The sequence below is a fragment of the Thermobia domestica genome, chromosome 2 (assembly GCF_964235325.1).
Source record: "Thermobia domestica chromosome 2, izTheDome1.hap1.1, whole genome shotgun sequence".
NCBI lineage: Eukaryota > Metazoa > Arthropoda > Insecta > Zygentoma > Lepismatidae > Thermobia > Thermobia domestica.
The window spans coordinates 324,489,172-324,514,390 of NC_137455.1; the positions used below are offsets into that span (position 1 = coordinate 324,489,172).

Below are 25,219 nucleotides of genomic sequence, written 5' to 3' on the forward strand. Positions count from 1 at the left end.
TATCAATAATTTTGTGGAGCGTATAAATACAAGATTCAGTGAGAGGACATATGCCTGACATTGTATTTCATACGTAAAAATGAGAGATCTTACTGATTATGTATATGTAAAACAAAGCCATGTTCATGAAGCTTTACCTATATATTTCTTTAAATGTTCAAATTTGGCTTTCTATATGGAACATCCTATATTATTAGTATAAGAAAAATATTGTTTCTCTGGATATTACACTTAAATTTGTTTTCGATTCTAAGTAAACAAGATGAAAGCCAATTTTAGATATATCTGGACCAACTAATATAATGTACAAGATTTCAGAGATCTGAAAATGTTATATAAAATTCAATTTAATTACAATAATTATTAATAAAAGACGTTTATTGAGTAAACAAATGATAAATATTAATGAATATTCTCCATTTGGGCCTATAAGCGAAATATTAATGAATATTCTCCATTTGGGCCTATTAGCGAAATATTAATGAATATTCTCCATTTGGGCGTATAAGCGATATGAAGGCAAGGATCCATACTTCCTTGACTTTTCGTTATTTAATTTGACCCTAATCAGTACTGTAAACTGTCTTTTTAATCCTTTTAATCCCTGTTTTTTTTTATTCCCTCGGTTATGGCCACAGGCTATCTTTTCCCTGGACAGGATATGATGGGTGAGTTCTTCAGTAGAAATCTATTGGGAACGCCTTGGACCGATTGGCTGTGGCCACTGGTTACTTTTTCCCTGGACAGGATATGATGGGTGGATTCTTCAGTGGGACTCCGATTGGATCGTGCTTTGCGATTAATAGTCAAACGCCTAGGATCGCCCGGCTATGGCCATCGATTATCTTGTCCCTGGACAGAATATGGTGTAGTCAGCACCACGATGTGGCCATCTATATATATATATATATATATATATATATATATATATATATATATATATATATATATATATATATCCCATTCTTTCATTTTATAGATGCTAGTGTTAGGATGACCAAACGCTCCGTTTTTAGCGGAACTGCCCTTTCTCTTTTTCAAAAACTCGTTCCCGTGTCTCTCGAAAAATGGAAACGGGACAAAAGAGCCCCTCTGTCTGTGTATTCGTCCGGAAGATAGAACTCTCAAGAACTTCTTGATGAATCGCCATCAATTTTGGGCCAGGATGTAGAAGAGTTAGGAATCGAGTTTATTCAAGAAAGTTATCCATCTAATTGATCCCAAGAGTATGGACAAACAAAAATCGGTTCCCCATATATTCCTGTGGGAGTAATTGTAAATGTTATTCTTTCATGATAGACTTGCTTGAGATCAGCGAGTTAGTATAGTGTTCAGGATGCAAAATACTAATTACCTTTGAAATACAATGCTAAAATGATTCTAAACCAATTTTAACCAAGCTCCTACAATAGTGTACACATTGCCTCACAGTAAACTCCATGTTTCAATATTCGATCATCTTTCGTGGGTTCACAATGAAAGGTTGTTCCTTTCTTATTGGCGTGAATAACAATATACGTAACTATGGGTATATTTACGTGTCACTTTAGTGTCAAATTATCACTGTGCTAAGTGCACCATTTCTTATTTATTTATTTTGAATCTGGTCACCCTAGTGTAACCCCTGAGCCTTTGTAGGGCGTGGAAAAAAGAGGAAAAGCAATGTCACTGCTATTAAATTATAAAGGTTATGCGTGGTGCAGAAGGTAATAAATCAAATTACTGAAGTCACCCATAGTTCGAAGGCAAAAGCAAATTAAATGATTATGATCATTCATGGCACACAAATGTGAACGTCAACCGTTTATGGTCGTAAGTGTGATAACACAATAAATAAATAAATAAATAAAACTATTGAAGTATTCCTCGATACCGTACTAAAGATAAAATAATTTAAAAAATTATCATCCGTGGAATCATGGCTCCAGTAAGCTGGATTTGTATATATTTCAGCTAGAATATGAGTATTTTCTACAACATTTTATTAAAACAATAACAAAAACTGGGAAGACACTCTTAAACATAACACTGCTATCAAATCATCATACAACTGCAGTACTTAAAAAAAAGAGAATCACAAGGCTTAAAAAACAATATCTATGACAACCATAAGAGATCACCGTAATAATACGTATAACTTGTTTCAAATTAATCAATAAGTTAGTGTCTATGCTCACTCCATAACAACTCCTGACATGTTCCATTCTTTTAAACAAAGTTTGTCCCATTAGCGATACTATCTTCTATCGCAACATCGCCTAATAAAGGAAGAATTAAATTTCTTATAATATGCAGATTGTCCACTACGTGGGAAGAAAATAAATTAACAAGAGAAGTCGATAATACGTTGGGCAAAAATAATTAAATGACTAAGATAGTATGTTGTATGTTGGAAAATATAATTAAATGATTAACGTAGTAAGTTTGTCTGGTAATAGACTTGTCAAAAATAAACGACCAACATAGTCTATGGTGAAACAGCGATGACAATGAAAATTTACGAAAAGCTTCTTAAAGAGAATATACACATTTGTTTGCAGTGACCCTATCTAGGTATAGAAGTATAGAGCTTCTAAAACAGATGAAGGCCTTCAATGTTTTTTTTTAAATATGGCTACGTACAGTATATATAGTAATGCTTTCAGAGCCTATCCAGTGAATAAGACGTTTCTAAACATTTTATTATGACTATTGCAGTGTCACATTCTTCCGATGAAACAAGAAGTGGGTCTACCTGATTCTGACAATCAGTTGCTTCTTTCCCTTCAGTTATGTCGATAACAAAAAGACGAAAAGGATTGATGTCTGAGTTTTACCTTATTGATTTCTTATGCTACAAAATTCAATTTCAACAAACTTCAAGAAAAGATGGATGCATTTTCTTCCGTCGAAGGAAGCTGCTTAAGTCAATGTCAAAACTTTTGTTCTTCTCTTTCTGTTCTACAAATAACCAACGAAGAAAACACCAGAAAAATGTAGAAGGAAAAAGAAAAGACTTAAGCGGGTTAACAAAAAAAGTAAATTGAATTTGTTGTTCAATGTTGCTCAAGCGGAAATGTACTTTACTTCTTAGATTTTCCTAAAACAACTTTCTAAAAAGAACTCTACTTTCCTTTCTCTTCTAAGATGGATAACCAAGGATAAAAATAGACGATGTTTCTATAAAAAGGCGTTCTTTTTCACTTACCTTTGATACACTTTTATTTGCTGGATAATACTAATGTAAGTGGGGTAGTGGAAAATGTTATTTAGTTAAACGTGGCCAAATACAAACGCATATGTTATACGATGTTTCTAAATAAGGCTAACTTGTTTTCTGATCTGGAGGATGATGGTTGTGCTTGACAGTGATAACATAAGATGCTGGGTAACCTAGGTCGCGGCTTTTGTTTAGGTCACTCGGGTCTGGATGTTTCTTCTCACTGTAACTAGAAAATACCAGCGACCCAGATAATCTCGATGAGCCAGACTGGCCCGAATACACCCGTTATCCCCAAGTAACAATATCAACTCTACAGAATTACTACAGAATTTATTAGTGAATTTATGATGTCCACTACTCGAGTTACATCCACACAGACCCGGTGTCACGGAAGTAACCCAAATGGCAACTCTGCAGCAGTATTGCAGGATTTTATATTAGAGTAATGATGTCCAACACTCAAACGCGAATATTAACGTCTTCAATTCTTATTCAAAGTACATATTTTAAATATAACGTAACGAAGAAACTTCTGTCGCTTTTTGTGGAAATCTGCAGCTACGCAGCTAAGGTAGTTGTCGTCCGGGATAAGAACTCGCTTAGCCCTCCTTCCCCTGACCAACCAAACCATAGTATCACACAATAATTTTCCTATTCCATTTCTTCTTCAAGTAGTAAACCTTGATTTCAAAGTTGAAGTACATAATTGAATTTTAGTACAAGATAAAACACCTAACTAATTAGCATTTGATTGCCAAAAAATCTGAGAGTAGCATGTTTAACACATTCTTATAGTCTTATTATAATGCCATCAAATCACAATATTTTTGGAATTACATCGGGATGTGCATATGTGTAGAATTGAATGAATCAAGAGTCTGTTGTTTTAGAATAGAATATTTAGACTTATGTCAAACAGACAAGCTGTTGTCTCCAGCATTATACTTGGACATTTTACAAATCTCTTAACTCAAAGTAAGTTAATGAAAATATAAAAAGATGAAACTAAAAATTAACTTTGCTGGCTCTTTTGGCTGCAAAGGATTTTACAATGTTCTCAAAATATAGCTTTGAAGCTAACTTATACTCTAGGGATGTGATCCTAAGGTTGATGACTCGTTGTTGTCCTGTTAAGTTTCTAATTTAATTTCTTAATGATCTTTAGTTTGCTAAAATTGCTTTCCTAGCCTTATAGTGAAAATAAATATATGCCCAGTTTTGCTCTGCAGCCAATCCGGCGCCCGGGCCACAAACCCCGATTACCTCACCTTACTTATGTTACTGGAAGTCTGTGTTCAATTAGCCCTCACACCGTGAGTTGATAAGGCATGGTCAGTTCTTGGTGTTGGCATATCCAACATACTACCTGGTTATGGCAGTTCAGTTACACCGTGAACTTGAGTAAGGACAGAGTGAACATGGGACCTCCACAGAGTGTCATAATGGCGTATATGCTGTACGAATTTAAACTGGGGTCAAAGACCGCTGCAGAGGGGTGGAAGATGTGCCAGGTCCTTGGTGAGGGTGTCGTGAATACATGGACAGTGCAGCGGTGGTTTAACAAGTTTACAGACGTTGACGAAACACTCGAAGACGCACCACGTGCCTTAATACCAATACATGTACAAAATGAAGATCTTCAGGCAGCAGTTGAGGTGAACAGTGGTCAAACATGTGAGGAACTGGAACAAAACTTTAGTGCGAGTGGAGAAACCATTCGGCAGCACCTCCATCAACTGGGAAGCAGTACAAGTTGCGTCGATGGGTCCCACCTGGCTCGCGGGCCAGAAGACAACGCGAGCAAACGCCTGTGTTTCTTTGCTGTCTCAACTGAGGAAGAAGCCATTTCTGGACATGGTCACATGTGATGAGATGTGGGTCCTGTACGAAGCTCCACGGCGCCATCATCATTTGTTAGCATCCCATGAACTGATTCCAAAACAGCCGAAACCAGCACTGCACCAGGAGAAGGTTCTCCTGTGTGTTTGGTGGACTGCTCGCAGCATCAAGTATCGAGAACTGCTACCAACTGGTCAAAGCATCATTCAATTGTGTACTGTCAGTAGTTGGGCCGTGCTAAAGAAAAACTCAAAACTCTGGAGCCAGCACTTCCGAATCGCAAATGGGTCCTCGTGTTACAAAACAACGCTGAGCCCCACTTTGCTAGGATAACCCGGGACATCATTCTACTTCTTGAATGGGAAACACTGTTGCATCCGCCATGCTCTCCGGACATTGCACCGTTCGATTATCACCTGTTCCATTCCTTGGACAATCACCTTAGAGGACGCAAGTTCAAATCCTTAGTAGAGGTGCAAAATGCACTCGATACCTTCTTCGGTTCACGGCCCATCAAGTTCTATCGCGATGAAATCTATGGTGTTCCTGAACGTTGGCAGAAGGTCGTCAATGCTAAGGGGGGCTATGTTTGATCTTCCAGGTACGTATTAGGTAACATGTGGATGTTCGAAGTTGGTAAATGAAAAAGTGACAACTTTCTTGGTTATCTTTTTTCAACTTCATAACTTCAAATATAATTGAATACTTCAAAAGTAATTAATTTATTCGTCTTATCATACTGAAAAATGATACAGTAGTTTTAAACATAGATTATGAAAAAAAAACTGAATAAAATACTGTTTGGGGTGAATGGCATCTCTGATATTCTACTCGATAAGTTTTATAGACTCGCTGGATTAAACTGTGACAATTAGTCGTAAAGAAGGGTAATTTTTCTTTTCTACAGTTATCACCCATTGATAGACCTTATAGTTATCCTTCAGTGCAATAATTTGACATATTGTCGTACAAACCTAAAAAAAAAGAAAATTATACATTAAATGAGAAGAGACAGAGAAAGGAGAGAATCGTGCTTCTTAAAATTACACTAGTAATCTCATGCATGCTCCACAGGTGTATGATGATATTATATTGTATTCGGTTTACTCCGGGTTTATTCGGGTCTTTGGTCTGTACATGTCATACCGAATTATTCCAGGCCATGGATCTGACTTTTCTTCAGGCCTTCTGAGTCATTGAAACCCGGTTTCACCAATGGAATGCTTATATCTTTACTTGATACACCAATTAAGTAATCAAACAGAAATTTAATACCGAAAGAAATAACTCAATTTGATTTTTTCAGTTGCGCACTGATTCGAAGATAGTCTACACAACGTTTAGATTTCATTTTCCGAAGATATTCTAGACGGTATGTTCTGTAAATTCTGGAAGTTCTGAGTAGTTTTTTTTTTTTTTTTTAATATTTCAGCGAAATCACACTGAGTGTTCTCAAAACGGCTTAACAATACCCAGGTATACTTCAAATTCTTGAAAAGAAAATTGGTGTGGGAACCAAATGTACACTTATGTCCAAAATTATTGTCGCATGCCTATAAATATGTTGTTCTAGGAATATAATTTGATAACAAATTAGCCCGGTATTTCTTATAAAGTTAGTGTGTGTACAATTGTCAAAGATATGTATGTGGCAAATTTCGTTTCAAAAGAGCAGTAAATAAGAACAATAAAACGAAAATAAAATTTTCTTGTCCATTTAGTAACAATTTGTTTTACTAATTCTAATTTTCGTATTTATATTTCTTTTCCTATAAAATTTACCACAAATATATATTTTCCGAATATACACATAGTATCAGTGTATCATTTTGGACATGAGTGTATCTAGTAGAAAGTAGAAGATTCGAGCTGAAATATTGGCTTCTAAGGGAGAAACTGCTTTTCACAGATAGCGAGTAGTGTGCGTGTATATCGTCATGTAGCATAAGCCAATTGGTCCTCTGAAGCAATTCTATACTGAAATGTTGCACACACACACAACAACTTTGCATTGCATTCTTTCTATGCTTTAGAAAATAAACGTAACTATGTAACAAGACAGAAATAGTAATATCAATTCAAAGAACCTCACGAGTTTCGATTTTTCAATTACATAATGATTCAATGTCCACAGTACACTAGGTATAAATTTTATGTGAAATGTTGAATGTAGCACAGAAGTAGTTTAGACTATAAATTCCTTTAATTCTTCAATCCCCGATCCCAACATAACAAGAGAAAACAAAATTTTCTCCATTTGTCATACAAAGAATCGAGCACTTCTGGTCTTGTCACCTTCTCTTGAGTAGATCACTTAGTAATATGAAGTGGTATCTAAGATCTGAGACTTTCTCAGTAGATAAGTAGCCATTTTCCTAAGTCATCACTTACCTTCTTCCCCTGTGTTATTTTTTTTTTTACCTCGCCCCAATTTGCTCTCGCTCTCAAAGTATATTGCTGCCCTCACACCATAGGTTCTCGTCCTCATATCTTAAAATAAGGGAGAGGAAGGGTAAGCGCGGCCCTCACAAGGGCAAAATGAGTGAGGGCTCATATCTCTGCCTCAGTATCAAGAAAAAGGAAAAAAGATCAACTCGATGATGCTCGCGCACTTATATCCGCAGAAAGCAGTGATCTCCCTATGAAAGTATGAAACATGAATTAACTTCGTGAATCTAGAGAGTTATCCTGCCCGAGCTTTTGTAACAATATGTCTCAGTAAGCACACTACAAACTAAGTGCAACGAGTTAACATCACTTTTGTATTAAACCAGGAAAATATGGAATGGATTATGCCTTTTGACAAACTTACAGCAATAAGCAGTGAATTATGCGAAAAAAATTTGAGTGACTCTTGTGCTTGGAAAGCAGCGGAACACCAATGGAAGACGGTGAGAAACCAGGACGATTTTACATTAGCAGAATCTTCCATCACAATTATCTTTGCCTGTGCCCCTTAGAAAGTACATTGTCCTTATTTAGCCACTATGTGAAGTCCGATTGGCAATTATTTTTACTATCACAGCCCGAAAACTTCGTCTATTACGGGCACTTAACATCAACTAAAGTGTAATCTAGTGAGAAGTTAGTTTCTCCTTCCATTCTGAAACCATTATTCAGACGCTTGCCAGATTTTGACCATTGGTTTCGACCAATTCTAATGAAATTTAGCGACCCGCCTAAGTAGGTCTTTACTTGTTTCTTTTTCCAAATATTTTGTCCCTATTAGTCAAAATATTCAACATAAATGAAATCTTCATGAATAGACGAACAACTGGATGTTACGGAAAGAAATTTCCCACTTACACCTCAGTTCAAGGACAAAATGATCAGCCACGGAGAAAATGTCATATTATTTTCAATATGGCAGGGGACTGGTGTTCAGCGATCTGGAAACTGACTTCATACATATTCAATCATAATACGAAGAATGTATCCTTGAGGCTTTTTGCCTATTGTCATGAATTTATGACAGTAAGTCAATGCACAAATTGAATTAAACTGTAGTTACAACGTCCCTTTTTCCAGAGATTTATTCTACGGTAAAAACTAAGGTCCCTAATATTATGAGAAAAGCTGATTATTGAATAAAACGAACAAATGCGTTTCGTTTCACATTACGAAAATACGTGAAATTAAGATAAACTTCCAAACCTTGAGAATACAACATTAAAAAAGTTTAATAGAGCTTCCCTGTGGTTATATTGTTAGCATATGCGCGTTTAAAGCGGGAGACCCAGGTTCGAATCTCCGTGAGAACTCATGTGGTTTGGATCCCACGTTAAGCTCTATTTCCACGTCTCATAAAACATCCTGCTGAAAGAGATACTAAACTCTAATTCAGTCAACCAACCAAGTTCAACAGAAAGATAAGGATGGAAATAGAACCTAATGTCCGAAAAAGATTGTACCTTTTTCTTTATTTTTTCTATTTGTCTATTGTGAGTCTAATAGTCTATTTGTCTAATAGTGAAGGATCGCTATGAGATATTTCATAGTTTGATTGAAATACTCGCCGTTCCTTGGACATTTTTTCAAGATGGCAACCAGACAACAACAGTAGCCATTTTGTACTGCGGAATACGCAAAGAAAACATCCGTTATCACTATTTAACGCAACTTTCGGCAACAGTTTCGGGTCGATCCACCTGACAAGAACTTCATTAAGTATTGGTATACACAACTCATGGAGACAGGTTGCTTATGCAAAGGCGAATGTACTTTCCAACCTTCGTATTCAGAGGAGACAGAGTTCAGAAATCCTTCCGATGCAGCCCCATGAAGTCAGTTCGGAAAGCGGGCTGTGAGTAAGCATTGCCCCGCTCAACAGTGTGGATTGTTTTTCGTAAGCATTTAAAATTCAAGATTTACAAGTTGCAACTTGTGCAGAACTTCACTGAAGGTGACAAAAAACTTCGCACTGTCTTCAGTGTAAATATGTTTGAATTCCAGGAAAATGATTTTAGCGACTGTTTTCGGTGATGAGGCAACCTTCCATATCAACGATAAAGTCAACAGACATAATATTCGAGTCTGGGGTTTAAAACACCCTCGTGTTCGGAAACAGCTTGACTGTCGTGATAGAAATGAGAGGCACCTAAGAGTTGTGGGATAATAACACCAAATCTGCATGAAATAAAACACATGATTCTAAATAATATTGAATGGTAGCTATAAAGGCGTAAGGAATTCGATGGTAGAGCAAAGGAATAGCAACTAATTTCGAACGGTCGTAGGTCCAATCTTCTCCCTCTTACTCATTGGTGATGACACGTGCTGCCCAAAGACTTGTAGGTCGAGACGTCTTGATGATATCCATGATGAAGACTTGTCCGACAAACGACTATGGCATCGAATGCCGGACCAAAGGCAGGGAGACTCCGATGAGTTCCGCCCGTAGTGGTTCAGATCAAAAGACCCCCTATCAAGCTTTCTCAGTCTTTTTTTCGACTGTCCCTCTGACGTCATGAAGGAATCGAAGGTGGCGACACTTACAAGATGACATGTACATCGTCAATTCCTAAATGGATACAGTCAAAGTACATATGTCCTCATATCGACGATACAACATAAAGCAGCTCCACTTCCTACTAGGATGTTAATGTAGTCAGGATGACAGACCAAAAGCAAGAAGAGAGCAACTTCCGAGAGTACTGCTGCTGCTATTCAACAACAATACTTCGTTATTGTGTCCATCTCTAACATGTTGATAATCGGAGCGAGTGTTGGTTCGATGTTGGTGCATGATAATGAGGGCTCAGTAAAAACAAACTTATTGAGAAAGCATCTGATATAAACAAAATTGAATTTCAAGCTAACGCGTGTGAGACTGTTAAAGGGTGAAGCTTCTGAATGTCGTTATCACTGTTTATTACAAACTACTTACAAGTACAAAGACTTCCTCAATAACAGCAAAGCAATAGTTAATTTATCTTTCGATGTAAGGTCAGCTAGCGAGTACAACAGAACATCGGTGTTAATAACATACGGCAATGAACTCTTGAAGGCTGCTTCGCTTCCACTGATGACTGATTGAATTTCCACACGATGTCCTAGCGGATCCTTACTTCATATCATGTTACAATAGATCATTGTCATTGAGATTATCCAAAGTTGAATGTCTCTGCTGCAATGTGCAAAACGAAGCATTACGGGCCATTTTTCTTTGTAGAAAGAACTGTAACACAACACTCATATCTGGACATGCTCCAGATTTGGTTGATACTACAACTTGAAGAGGATTCCCGAAATTTCATTTTCCAACGGATGAAGCTCCATCCCACTTCCATAACGACGTAAGACGGTACCTAAATGAACATTCCCCACAGTGTTGAATAGGTCGCACTGATGATAAAGCGTTATTCAGACGGCCCGACGTCTCCAGACTATGCACCATGCAACTTCTTTTTATGGGGCTATACCAAATACCGCGTCCTTGTCTCATCATTGCATTGAGATCTGACGGAACTGAGAGAGCGATCACAGAAGACACATGTTGATTCGAGTATGAGAGAAAATGGGGTATCGACTAATAACTGCCGTGTCACGAAGGGCAAAAATATTGGACCTTCGTAATGTAGGTAAAAACAACTTTGATATATTATCTTCCTTTTGGTATAAAAAGTATTCTAATATCACATTAGGGGACCCGAAAATAATTTTTGGAAAAGAGCACATTTTTTCCGGATACCTTGTGTTGTAGGAAGTTAGTGTGTTCAAAGGCCGTTGCTTCGAATGCACGCAAACATACGTAGAAGCAGTGATGATAACAGGGGTTGAGCTGGGGGATGTAATCCTCACTGGTCATTTCTCCGATTGTAATCAACATGAATTACCAGTATTTTCTCGGTAATAGTTTCACCCTCTGCAACCCTTGTTGGTTAATTGGGTTTCGGTTCAACATGTCTTTCAGGAGCAAAGCTATATGAGACATGGACTTACACTTTAACGTGAGATGCAAATTTCATGCGCTCCCGCCGAGAATTTAGCTTAAGATGAGGACCTTTCAATCGCACCAATCCAATATAATGCAGAGACAAAATAAGTAGCTCAGAGTTGACATGAAATTTAATCCAATTATGTCAGTCATCTACCTCCAGTTGAAGAGAGAAGGATGGGAAAAGCTAAGATTATTGGGTATCAAAACAAAAGTGCAATTGGAAACTTCTAAAGAAAATAGTGAGAGCGTTCGGACATAGGAAGACTACAAGATATGCGAGAAACGAAATACAAGACGCTCTGCCTGTGAAAAGCATTGTTTGTCGTTAATTATCGAAGACAAGAGGTCGCCTCGTGGTTGGGGGAGAAAGACAAGGCAGTGCTGTGTTCGGCACTTGAATCACCAATTTCCAACTCCTGTGTTTGACAGCTGTGACGAGCTGCTGTAAAGTGGATCTTCCGTCACGCCTGGCTTTGTATTGATCGTCACACGAAGGGAGAACTCCCATGTTCTCTCTTGTTGATGAATGCTTTCACTCATATTTGACTTTTAAATACTTCAATACCTGTACTGGCTGTGAGAAGGACGGAAGGGGGAAGGGAAGTATGTCAAGATTGGCACCGGCTGAATTATTAAAATTCCTTCTCGCTTCATGGTGCTTTTCAAGGTCGTCCATAATTGCAGTTTCTCTGAGAAAAAAATGTTTTACTTTGAAGTGTAATCTCTCTTTTCCAGCACAGAGGCTATAGAATGAGATCCAAATTACATACCAGGATTTACGAAGTGAAAGTAGGCGTGTTTAATGTCCCATGAGAGAAGTGTTGCAAATTGTTACTCAAGGAGTAACGCGTCACTTCAGTGACGTAACTTGTTGTAACTTTCACTTGGAGCTATTGTAACTTGTCAGCTAGGTGTTGTAACTTGTCACTTGGGCCATGAGCGTGTTGTTATTTGTCACCTGGAAGCATTGTGACTTGCCGATTAAAGGTAATGTAACTCGTCACTTGAAATACTTTTAATCGACTTCAAAAAGAATAGTTTCTCAGTTCGATCCGTTCATATATATTTTGTGTATATGTTCGCACATAACTTCAACATCGCTCCACTGATTTGAATTCTTCTTTCTTTATTTGAAGAGCATATTTTCCCGGTGCTCTCCTATAAATTGCGTTAGGATCTAATGATAATCTTTGGAGCTAGAGAAAGAAACACCTCAACAAGTGTACTAAAACAACGTAATTAAACGGTTTTAATATGCGTATGATCAAACATAACTTCGACATAGTTGCACCGCTTTTCATGATTCCTTTTTGTTTGAAAGAGTATTCTTTTCTGGTGGTCCAATACAAGCTTCTAACAGTCTTCTGAGCTAGACCGTGAAACATCAATATTTGACAGTGTTTAATACCACAATTGGGTGCTTGATTACGCATAACTTCGTATGCATAATCGTACGCATAAGTGCGACGATTTTGATTCTTTTGTTTGAAAGAGAATTTTTTTTGTAATGGTTTTGTATAAATTTCATTAGAATCCAATGATGGTTTTTCAAGTTAGAGCATGAAATTCTTCAACTGCTGGCAATGTTAATATAATTATTGACTATTGTGTGCATGTTGACACGTACACTCATGTCTAAAATAATTGTCGCATATCTATAATTGTCTTTTTGTAAGAATACAATTTGATAATGATTTTGCAGGGTTCTTTTAATACCGATGCTGTGTGCATAATTGGGAAATGTATATTTGTGGTAAATTTCATAAGGAAAGAATTATAAATACGAAAATTAGAATGAGTAAAACAAAATGTTTCTAAATGGACAAGAAAGTTTTATTTTCGTTTTATTGTTCTCATTTACTGCTCTTTTGGCACGAAATTTGCCATATACATGTCTTTGTCGATTATACACATACTAACATTGTAAGAAATACCGGAAGAATTCATTATCAAATTATATTCCTACAACAACATATTTATAGACATGCGACAATAATTTTGGATATGAGTGTACCTTCAACATAAATCTGCTTATTTTGATTATTCTTGTGTAGTTTCGAAAAATATGTTTCTTGCAGATTTCAAATAAATTTTACCATGATCTAATTAAGTCTTTGGAGTCAGACCATGAAAATTTCTTTCCCTCACTTCCTGCTCCCGCGTCACCTGACGTTAGTGACGTCCGAAATTTCTCCTTATGAAAATTTTCCCTCCTCGAATTAAATTAGAGATGTACACGCTTTCACGGGCCTCCAAACGAGTCCTCTCGAGTAAATGTATAGCCGATTTAAGATGTTTTAGGGCTTTCTTCACTCACTACCTTTTCAAATGTAAGTTATGGAAAGATTTTTGAATTTAATGAGATCTTTTGCGATTTTCCTTGTCGATTTACAGTAAATCACAGGGATCATATAACGTTCGTTTTTCCACATATTCAAATGATTAGCACGCATGCTTTTCGAAAGTGAGATTCCGAGCTTATTTCCAGTGGATTGCAAACAGATAATTTCTGATGTTTACCTAACGTCTGTAAAACAATTTGAGACAATACATCATATTTTAAAGCAGAAGTGTCGAACTACTGCTTGGGAGAACAGTAATAATGACAAAGTAAACGGATGTATTGAACTAGACATCATGCAACAATACAAAGTCTGGTTGGACAGAGTCTTTAATGGACTAAATATGTGCAATTACCAATTTTGGATGCAAATCTTCATTTAGTGCACACAATTATTGATTCATAATCGGGAAGTCCCAGATTCGAATAACTCTCTTCCTGAAGTTTCTTTCTATCTTTTGTTCCATAGTCCTAATTCCATCAGGCGAATGCTAGGGTCAAACCTTTAAATGAAAGCCCTGACAAATTTCCATTCAAAACTCATCCTTATCTTTTAGGACTGATGGGTTCGAAAGTAAAATTTATTCAATAGCTACACCTTGCACTTAGTACAAATAAGTAAAAACGAGAATCTATCATCTTCCCTTTCTCTGTGAAAATCGGCTTGAAACCTTCAAATTTTACCTGTAGTATTGAATAATTTCAAAGAGGCTTATTTTGCCTTTTTTCATTTCACAGTATTTGATGAGGAATAAAAATATATTTTCCAAGAATTCTGGTGAATAAATAGTGCATTACTCTCGAACAAAATCTTCAAATTGATGTATTGAAGTCTAGTTTATAAAGAAAGAACTTAATCATGCAAATAAGGTTCCCGGAGATATGATGTACACAGTAACATCGTGAATGCTATTGGAAGTACATATATGCATCTCTTATATCCTTCATGTGCTTTTTAGTAGTGTTTTGTGCTATTGATTATTTAGAAATCTTTAAAAATGTTGATTTTTCTTTAAAATAATGGAACGCTATTTACACGTTGTTTCAATAAGCTTTCCACAACGTAAATAAACCCTACACGCTTCTCTACTTTTTTTTTTATGTAAATTTCTTAGACATCCGAATTATAGTTGCTTCCAAACTACCGACTATATAAGTCCTTTCATTTGTCTACACCTGGGGCATCATTTGGGGAGAGCAGCGAAACACAATTGCTCCTCCCTGACTTAGAGATTACTTGTTTAATAAATTATATACTAAACGGCGTGACAAACATCTTGGCATTTGAAGGCGGCGCTCCAAAGTCCCTTTAAATGCTGTTAGGAAATGGGAGGCCAGCGGTATTGTCACGTTTATTTTGTACACATCCATATCTATCCCCTGCCACCCGATCGCGCTGTAGTTCGTCTGCTTAGCCATAGCCACATCACTTTACCACTCGGCAACGTCACGTCAAAGCTTGTGTTTTATTCGTTTAGCTGAAATGCCAATATGTTTGTCACAGGCTTTAATAAACTAATAAAAAACGTGAAACGATTTGCCTCTTTTCCCACGCGGCAAAACCTGAATTGATGCTACTTGAATATTTCATGCTTAGTCACAATTAAGATGTAAGGAAGCTTAGTTTTATACTGCTATTAAAACTACAGATGAACTTTAGAAATATACTAAACTGTCCACTTTTGTTTCCTTGCCGTTGTAGATTCTCTAGAGAAAACCAAAACATGAGCTTTGTTGAAAATGGACAGCATTGGTGGAACTGAAATAAGCCAGCATCTATCGCAGGTAAACTACGGAGTACAAGATATTGAAGATAATAAGGGATTGTCTCTTTAATATATAACATTCGCCAGATCACTAATGCTCACATTCGTTTTTGACGATCGCAGATTGAGTGGTATGACAAAAGGCATGGAGAACTTATATTTGAGAAATACTTATGCACATTGGGCCTTATGCTTAGTCATTTTGACGCATGGTTAGCGCCATATTAAGAGTTTGACTAACGCATGGTTATCAGAGGTGTATTCAGAATCTCTGAATAGCAAGTTATAGTTGACTAATCACATGCGGTTAATTAATTTAGAGCAGAGAGTATCCGAGTTTAGCCGCGGTTTAACTATAATATACTTACATTTTGAGAATACAAAGGCAATTAATTACATGTCTGTCTTTCTATCCTTTCACCTCAACTAACTGTGAGTTAACTATAAAGCAGTTATTAAGCTGAGTCCTCTACAATAGGAGAACTGTTTCTTAAAGTGAACCGTGAGAGATAAGTAGAAAATTTCCAGTTTTCTTAGGGATACATACAACTTATCATCCCTTTATAATTACAACATAATCCTTCTATTGTCGCTAATATTAATTGACTTCTACTTATTTCCCCCGTAAATACATTCATCAGAAATGAATAATTATAATTCGATTTCGTAACTATTTATACGTTGTTGTGAAGTCAAAGCATAAAGAAAATATTTTGAACTTCTATTTTATATAGCCTATTTTCATTTTTATAGACTGCATATGTACAAGTCTAGATTTCTGTAGTTGCCACATTTATTTTTCTCACTCAAGATATTAGGATTAATCATACCCAAATGAACTTATTAGCTGAACTCCAAACAGACTCTGAATAGCAAAAAATACATTCTGTTCAGTACAGAGTTAATACGACACTAACTAATAGCGTAACTAACACTTGACTAACAAATTCTCTCTGAATACCGTCCGTTATTTCTTGCCTCGTAGAAAATGGCTCATGTTCGGCAATGGAATGTTATTAATAACAACCTTATGATTATAAAGCACAAGCAGATGCAATTTACATGAACATAGCAAAAGATCTTCGTTGAATTGAGTTTTGTGTGTTGCGTCCCTATGCAACGACGAGGTTAATAACGATGATATCTACTATTAACCTGGGTTCTAAACACGATAGAGCTTGATCTGGTTTAGTTGGCAGGTGCATAGAGCAACTCCTAATGTATGTGTCTCTTCCCACCACATAATCTCACTTCCAAGAAAGTTGCATTGCAGGAGTACTTAACCGTCTCCGACTTATGCCAGGAAGCCTGACGTATCTTAAAGCTACGCCACTGGTATAAAAACAAAAGAATTTTATTTTCGAGTAGGCGGTGCGTTGAAAGAATGTAAAGGAGTGGGGATTATCTTTTTTAAAGCAAAGAGGGTGTAATTTCGTTCTTTCGTTCTCAGATATTTCATTATCTTGGTTAACAAACCGGAATAATACACTTAGGAAACACCCAAAGCAGAACAATAAGTTTGTATGCAGAGACCCCAATCCGTAAGCACATAGAAACATACGGTATTTGGGGAGAAAAGAAACAAAAGATCTTTTACGGTCATTTCAAGCGTGTATAACAAGATAGTAACAGAGATGGGAAAAGCTGGGGAAAGGCATAGGGTTTTAAACAAACATAGTTACGGTTTGGACATTCCAAAAAACAAACTGATCGGTGTTTTTTTAGTCTTACGATTCGGATCACGCAAATACAAACAGATAAAACGCGAAACAAACACAGTAGGAATGAGAATTTCCACCTGTTTTCATTTGTAATCGTAATTGTGTGTGACAATAAATGCTGATGTTTCTTTTTTATCGCTACACGGGTGAATCCGAGCAGAGAAATATAAAATTTATGTTTGAGAGGTTTTATGCGCGTGATTCAATATACTAAAAGCTCGTTTAGTGAGTTTCTTTTTACCTATATTATTATTGGTCTGTTTGTAAAACTACTACCACTGAACAAACAAACAAACAAACAAACAAACAAACACACACACACACACACACAAATTATCTCCCTATATAACAGAAGTTCTGACTGATGAACGCCCAGACCAAACGGCTTAGACTAGAAAATTGATATTTGGACAGGACTTATAGGGTTTATCTGTAAAGTAATGGGCCGTATAAACAAGGGCGCCGATCCTGGGGGGGCCGAGGGGGCCCGAGCCCCCCCACAAGCTCATGTGGGCCCCCTCATTGTATTTGTAAATTTACAATATTTGGCATAATTTGAATGCAATTTGTCTTAAAATCTTCATATATGTTTTCTGCATCTGAATGGGCCCCCCAAATTCACAGAGAAATCGGCGCCCTTGCGTATAAGTAAAGGTACTTAAAACTCTCAAATTCGAAGCAAATGCCCAGTTTCGTATAAATAAAAATAATTCCACTCAAGCTACTCGTGAGCAAATGCTCATTGTCCTTGGCTGGTGAGCAACTGCTCTAGATTTGGTAAACCAAGCAAATGCTTAAGATTTTTTAAGGTTCCACAGTACCTTCCTAAGCTTACTCAACAAAAGTTGTTAAAAGCGAAATGGCCGAGTCTATGGTGATTCTCGAAAGACGTACGGAGTACAAAATGCGAAGGGACTCTGTTCATAACTATAAAGAATTGTACAGATTGAAGAAGGAAAATGTTAAATGGCTTTCACAACACTTCTTTCTTGAATCAACTGAAAGATGAGGTGGTGCTCTGACGAATTATGAAAAGATGAAAATCTTTTTAAAGGCACGTAGCAGATCCTGGTTTTCAGGTGGGTGTAGCAGAAGATACTGGCGTTACTCAGCCAACCGTGTCAAATGTATTCTGTGAAGTTACACAGGCAATTAAGCAGAAAGCAACATTATGGATACACTTTCCTACAACAACTGCTGCTCTTCAGGAAGTTAAAAATGAATAGCCCCAACGGTATACATTCCTGGATGCTGGTGCAATAGATTGCACACATGTAGTAATAAAGGAGCTGAAAGTGCACGGTGATAAATATATATTTGGTCTAGGAATTAATTCGTGCGGTTTTACAAAAGATGGCGTAACTAGCTTATTGTCCCATAGTTTCGTTGATCCAAACATGCGTTGAAAACTACTGTCATTGAGCATCTTGTTTAGTATATGTCAGTTGCTTGAAGCGGAAACAACAACATTTTTTCTTCAACTGAAAATGGCGCATTTTGTGCCTGATAAAGTGTTTTTGCGGGGAGTTATTCTTCATTGCTTTAACATGAAGAAAAGTGCTACCGCAAGTCATCATATTTTAGTGGAAGTGTTTGGTGACCATGCTCTAGCTGAGCGAACGTGTCAGAAGTGGTTTGCACGGTTTAAAGGTGGTGATTTCAGCTTGGAAGACCAAAAGCAATTTGGACAGCCAAAAGAATTTGAAGATGAAGAATTGAGAGCATTGCTTGATCAGGATTCGTGCCAAACGCAGGACGAACTTGCAGAAGCATTTGGAGTTGAGCAAACAACAGTTTCCAAACGTCTCAAAGCCATAGGAATGATTCAAAAGATGTCTTATTGGGTTTCACATGAATTGAAAAGAAAGACGTTGAAAGAAGAAAAACTGTTTGCGAATTGCTGCTTCAAAGACAGAAAAGGAAGGGATTTTTGCATCGAATTGTAACTGGTGATGAGAAGTGCATTCATTACGAGAATCCTAAACGAAAAAAGGCCTGGGTGAAGCAAGGTGAACCAGGTTCTTCACAACTGAAACGAGATATTCATTGTGCAAAGGTTATGCTGTATATATGGTGGGATTTGAAACGTGTGGTGTACTATGAACTTCTGAAACTTGGTGAAACTATTAATGGACACCGCTATCGACAACAATTAATGCGTTTGAAGCAAGCTCTGGCCTGAAAACGACCAGAATGGAATAACAGGCATAATAAACTTATTTATCAAGATGATAACGCTCGACCACATGTCGCAAAACCGGTCAAAACCTATTTGGAAAATGTCGGATGGAAAGTGTTACTCCACCCGCGATATTCACCAGACACTGCTCCGTCTGACTACTACTTGATCGATTGCATGAATAACGATTTGATTGGACAGCGGTTCACTTCTTCAGAAAATATCGAAAAATGGATCTTTGATTAGATTGCGTCAAAAGATGAGGAATTCTTTCGACACGGAATCCGTAAATTGCCTGAAAGATGGGAGAAAGTAGTGGCTAGCGATGGACAATATTTTTGTTAACGTATTCATTTACTTTGTTTTTGAAATAAAGCTTCAATTTTTATTAAAAACCGCACGAATTAATTCCTAGACCAAATACATTGAAAAGAATTTGCAAATATTAATGTGCAGGCCACCTGTGAAGCAAGAGAAAGATTTGCTACCGTTTGATATCCGATTTCTGCTTCAATCTCGTTTTCATATTGTTAATCTTTTTGGAAATTTGACTCTCTACAAATAGAATTTTAAATTCCTCTTCCAGTTGATTTCTTACATTAGCCACTGCAACATTTTTTATCCGTTTACTTTCTGGAAGATGAACTTTTGTTAGGATATCTATTTGCAGACAATTCCACAAAAATTCTTCTGAAAATAGTAACTTCCCCAACAACATTTTAAAAGATCGTTAGTCAAAAATGACATACTTTGTTTTCGACCCTATATAAGCTACAAATGCTTCAAAGTATTCCTGAGACTTACAAGGAGAAGGCATACTTTGGTAAATGAATTTCGGGACCATTTTTGCAATTGTGATAGTGCACATTTAAAATGTTCATATTACAAACTGGGATAGCGTAATGGCCTAATATAACAGAGAAAATGCGTCTTAAAGTTTTCGACTCGTCCCATATGTCGTACGTTGCGCAAGTTTATCAAGTGATGGCGTAGCAAATCAGTAGCATCTATGATTCCCGTGCTAAGGGTCCCAGGTTCGATTCCCGCAGGAGTCAACTTTTTCTTTTTTGCTTGAACCAATAAAGTAGCCACTTGTAGATACAAGTAAAATGTTAATTCACCATATGTTTATAATAACTTAAAACAATAGAAATATTCAAATCAGTTGTAAAATCTTTCAATGTCCCACTTAACTACCAACGAAATGTAATCTATTTCGTAAATATATTGATACCACGAGTTATATTATGATTACCACAGTCGTTATGTTAAAAATGTTCTTGACGCTTCGCGTCTACATCTGTTGACAGTGTGAGCATTACAAGGGGTGATTTTTAAATGACGATTTAGCTATTTACTTACAAACTTAGCGACATTTTGCTGCAAGCAACCTGTTTATCTGTAGTGAAGCATTATTAGTTCAAAACAGTTTTTATATTCTTTTCTTTCTTTTTGTTTGTTTTAATCAGCGCAAGAGATGAAGAGTTTGGAAATACAGCGCGTACTCACTCTACCAAAATCCAGCCTACGTTGTTATCTGTTACCCTTGCGCTCTAACGGAGAAGAATTACAAAATTTATGTTCTTTAGTTCGCAGAGCTTCCGTTAAGAGACACAAGTAATATAGCATTACCGATAGCAACGAGATTAGCCATAGATGCGTGAAGAAAAGCGCAGTGGGTGTTTGTTATATTTGTCCTTTGGAATCTTTTAATTACTCTGCACTTTTTGTTAAAAAATGCATAACTTAAGTACTGTAGTGTTAATTATTTAGGAACTATTATGACTCCACAATATGAACAAAAGAACCCGAAACAATCTGAAATGATCCCTGAATTCAAGGATTGGTTGTGCCCTGTTTACAAAGATGTGAATAGAACATATTGTTTATTTTACATCTACAACTTTAAAACAATGCTTATAGACAACAGATTTCACGAATAACTTTTTACCGACTTTTCACCAAAAATTGGAGTCATTTCATCTCTCGTTTAGCAACTTTTTGTGTCAACATTTTGGCAACACTGGGCAACGCACCGGGCAGCAGTTGTTTTCGACTTCTGACACAGTGAGGGTTGCGCGTGGCACAAAAGCTGTTTTTTGAGTTTTTGCTACGGCAGAGAACGCGAGAAATGGAACATTCGCTGTAGCAATGCTACGCTATTACAGATCGGAATCCAGGAGATTTTTCAATACCGCCAAATTTATGTTTAAACCACTCATTCAAGGGTTACCAGATGGCATCATGTCTTCAACATTCTCCCGTCCATTCTTAAACTCACTGAACCACCGCAAAACCTGGGCTCTTGACAGGGCGTCGTCTTTGTAAGCCTGCTTTAATCATGGCAAGCATCTCGCAAGCAGTTTTGCCCAAGTGAAAGCAAAATTGGATCGCGTAGCGCTGCTCCATCGAACGCTGTATTTCTCATGTTCTCTGCCGTAACAAAAACTCAAAAATAGCTTTTGTGCCATACGTGATTGTCACTAGGTCGGAACTCGGACGCCACTGCCGCCCAGTACGTCGCTTTAGGTCAGACCTTCCACCACAAATCCCCAGGTGGGGAGCGCTCTACTGGTGACTGAAGCGCCGCGCAGCGACCAGTATCATTATTTTATGGACAAATCCTTTATGATGTGTGAAGTAAGGTACCGCTAAGGAAGGATTTTTGGAAATTCGACGGGAAAAGGGGGTAATAGAGGCGGCAATTATTTTATTAAAGTTATGTCCCAATTCCAAAAGGTTACACATCAAATTTGACGTTTGGGCTTTTAACCTAAAATAATTAAACACACCTTTAAGCGCTATTAAAACTTTGATCTAGAACGGAATGAGGAAGGGTAGGGATGGTCATACGAGACGTTCGATTTTTTTTTTTTTTTTGATATCTCGAGTTTAGACGAATTCCACATATGGGATATACGAGGACACTGCAGAAAGTTACCCGAGTCTTTTCAGTTTTACAAACTATTGCATTTCTTCTATTGCGGAAAATTAGTTCTTCCTTGAATTTAAAAAGCATCTCCCTTGAAAAGCAAAGTATATTTTCAACTGTGACCGAATGTCGGGGATTTTCTAATTAAACGAGCAATTAATTCAGACGAATAAGTTGTTTCATTTTTCTTTCTCTCTCTCTCTCTCTCTCTCTCTCTCTACCTGCCTACCTACTAATACTTTGGTTTAATTATCCCAGCATCCCACGATAGTGGCAACTTCTCTTTATAAACTTTTCTCGCCTTTTGGCTGCTGGGAGACTCAACAGAAAACTAATTGTTTACTGTTTAAAAAAAAATGACCGAGCAGTGAATACTGCCATGAACGATTGTAACGGGGGGTGGCGGCAAATGCCCCCTCTAGATTTTTCGAAAGAGGTTTGGTTCTTCGAAATACACGTCAAAACATATTAGATTTGCATCCTCATCCATTATAGAATTTAATATATTTACTGTACTGAATGAAGTAGTCTACAATGTGCGTCAACAATAATTGTTTTACATGAGATGTAATATTCGTGACTTCGCTTGTTTGTCGGTTTCCTAATTAATCCCCTTGGAAAAATATCCTGCGGGCGTTTCTGGATACTGATATAAATGGATTAGAGAAACGTAAGGAGCTTACGCAAAAGTAAGGAGAGAAGATTTCTTCCTCTCAGCATTTTGCATGATTTTGTTATTGACAAATATTGTGTCGTTACAAATAAATAAATGAAGTTATAATTTAACAAAACAAAAGTACTTACGTATTTCGTCAATTGTCGGCGCCATCTTCAACGTAACGGCAATTAGAAGAACAGCTGCAAAGAATATCCCTGCTGCAAACACGCTCACTACTAACGCCATTTTCTTTCTTTCTGCATTTTCCCTGAAAAATAAACGAAACGTCAAGTGACTGAGGGCAAATCCATATTTAATGTCGTATTACAGTTAGTTTAAATTAGAAATAAATAGGATCACTACATTTAATTTTTATTGTTCTTTGTATCAAGTATACCTAAGAAACAATAGTTACTTCGTATTTACTACATAAGATATTCTCTAAGAGTGGATACTACATACGGTATGTGCCTATACTACACAAGGTACTATAGAAATTTTGTTCTTTCCAAGTTTCATATTGCGTCGTATGAAGTTGCATAGGGGCATGACCACACCGAAGTCTGAGAGCTATCCAAGAAATCAGGCGGGCGACTGATCAACCTAAGGGCGCACGGTACTGACAGAAATAAAACTGTAATCCTAATTATAAATATGACGAATATTGTAACAAAGATTAAATTAAATTCTGTACAAAGATAAAATAACTGTGGCTCCATTCAGTACCAACGGAAGGCCTAGACGAGACCGGCAACCGCCCGGGATGCCAAATTTTAGACAATTTTAGGGAGTGTCAAATTGATTGATTGCTGGAATTAGTTTTTTTTTATTATCAACAGTTAACTGCGAATTAACTTCTGTTTAAATTGAGTATCATCATTGGTTATTACCTCATGTCATAGGAGCATTCCTCCCAGTGGCGTATTTACGATTTTGTTTCGGGGGGATTTGCAAACTTTCTTGGAGACTTTGCCTGCAAATGTGAAAATTCTGGAAGATATTTCATATACTTTACTATACTAAGTAAAATTTCGGGGGGGGGGGAGAGCCGGAAGTCCCCCTAAATACGCCACTGATTCCTCCCCTTTATAATAACCAGGTTTCTTCTTGAATTTCATACAAAGAGTATCTCATCAGCTTATTTGTTCTTTTTAATTTCTGTTGACAATAAAGCTGTAAGGTATTGCTGAGAGTTGGAAGTTTGGAACAACAATAACACGCTCTGATACGTACAGCAGTACAGCCGCTGGCAATGTCACTGCTTGCGACAAGCTGAAACGGGAGCTCTAACCAGGGTTAAAATTGGATCTGAAAAGATAGGGAGGTGGTAGGTAATGGCATGACGTCACGCCGTTTCCCCTGCCTATCTTTAACCATTGTAATTTGCTTTTAGGAACTGGGGGACGCCATACATATTTTTTTTGCGAGTGGGGGAAAGCGTCCTCTGGCCTTCCCCCACTTTTACCCCTGGCTCTAACAATAGAAATAAACAATATCATGTTATCGGTAACTAAAAGGAAATTGGTCATTTCTGCTGTTCGGTGTCACGAGAAGGGAATTTATTAATCATAAGTCACGTACCTATACAGCACAGGTTCATCGTATGTGTTCAGATTTTGTTTCCTGCCTGAATTTTGATTCTAATATAGTCATTTCATTAATGTTTGCTTTTCCAACATATCGGAGAACAAGAATCCTTTGGAAATGTATACAGAAAAAGAAGAGCACAATTAGCAGTGGAAAATGAGAAACAGGCAGCAGCGTTAAATAAATTCTTTCGTTCTCCTTAAACAGACAATAATGGAAATGAAAATGTAGATCAAGAGAATGAAGAAAATTTAAATATGAAAAATACATCAACAGGCATTTCAGACAAACCATAACACAGTACAGGTAAGCATATTACGTTACTATTTTCTTTTTTTATTCTATTAAATAGACTTTGCCTAGGGAAAAGGTGTTTTCACAAATGAAGTCCTCGTGGAGCAGGGTAAGGCGGTGACTTCTCACATATGGAGTCTGCCACCGAGTTTGAGGCTGAAAAAAGTAATTTCCTTATTTATGTAAGTTGCAATAATTATATTTTATTAGCAGAATCGGTGAATGATACATGTATTCCCACACTGTAAAAAAATGAGGTTT

General features: G+C 37.1%; 1 protein-coding gene across 2 annotated transcripts in view; it reads right to left on the reverse strand.

Moving 5' to 3' along the window:
- Positions 1-25,219, reverse strand: part of LOC145678675 (uncharacterized) — a 780,488-nt gene that overhangs the window by 330,644 nt on the left and 424,625 nt on the right. The window contains exons 2-3 of one of the 2 annotated variants that reach the window (XM_081749072.1): positions 23,224-23,345; positions 5,854-6,015 (exon numbers count right to left, since the gene is read on the reverse strand). In XM_081749072.1, coding sequence (XP_081605198.1) covers positions 5,975-6,015; positions 23,224-23,345 — 163 coding nt within the window. In that variant the 3' untranslated portion in view covers positions 5,854-5,974. Of the gene's footprint in view, positions 1-5,853; positions 6,016-23,223; positions 23,346-25,219 lie in introns of those variants that run through there. The other variant, XM_081749071.1, reaches the window with a different exon arrangement.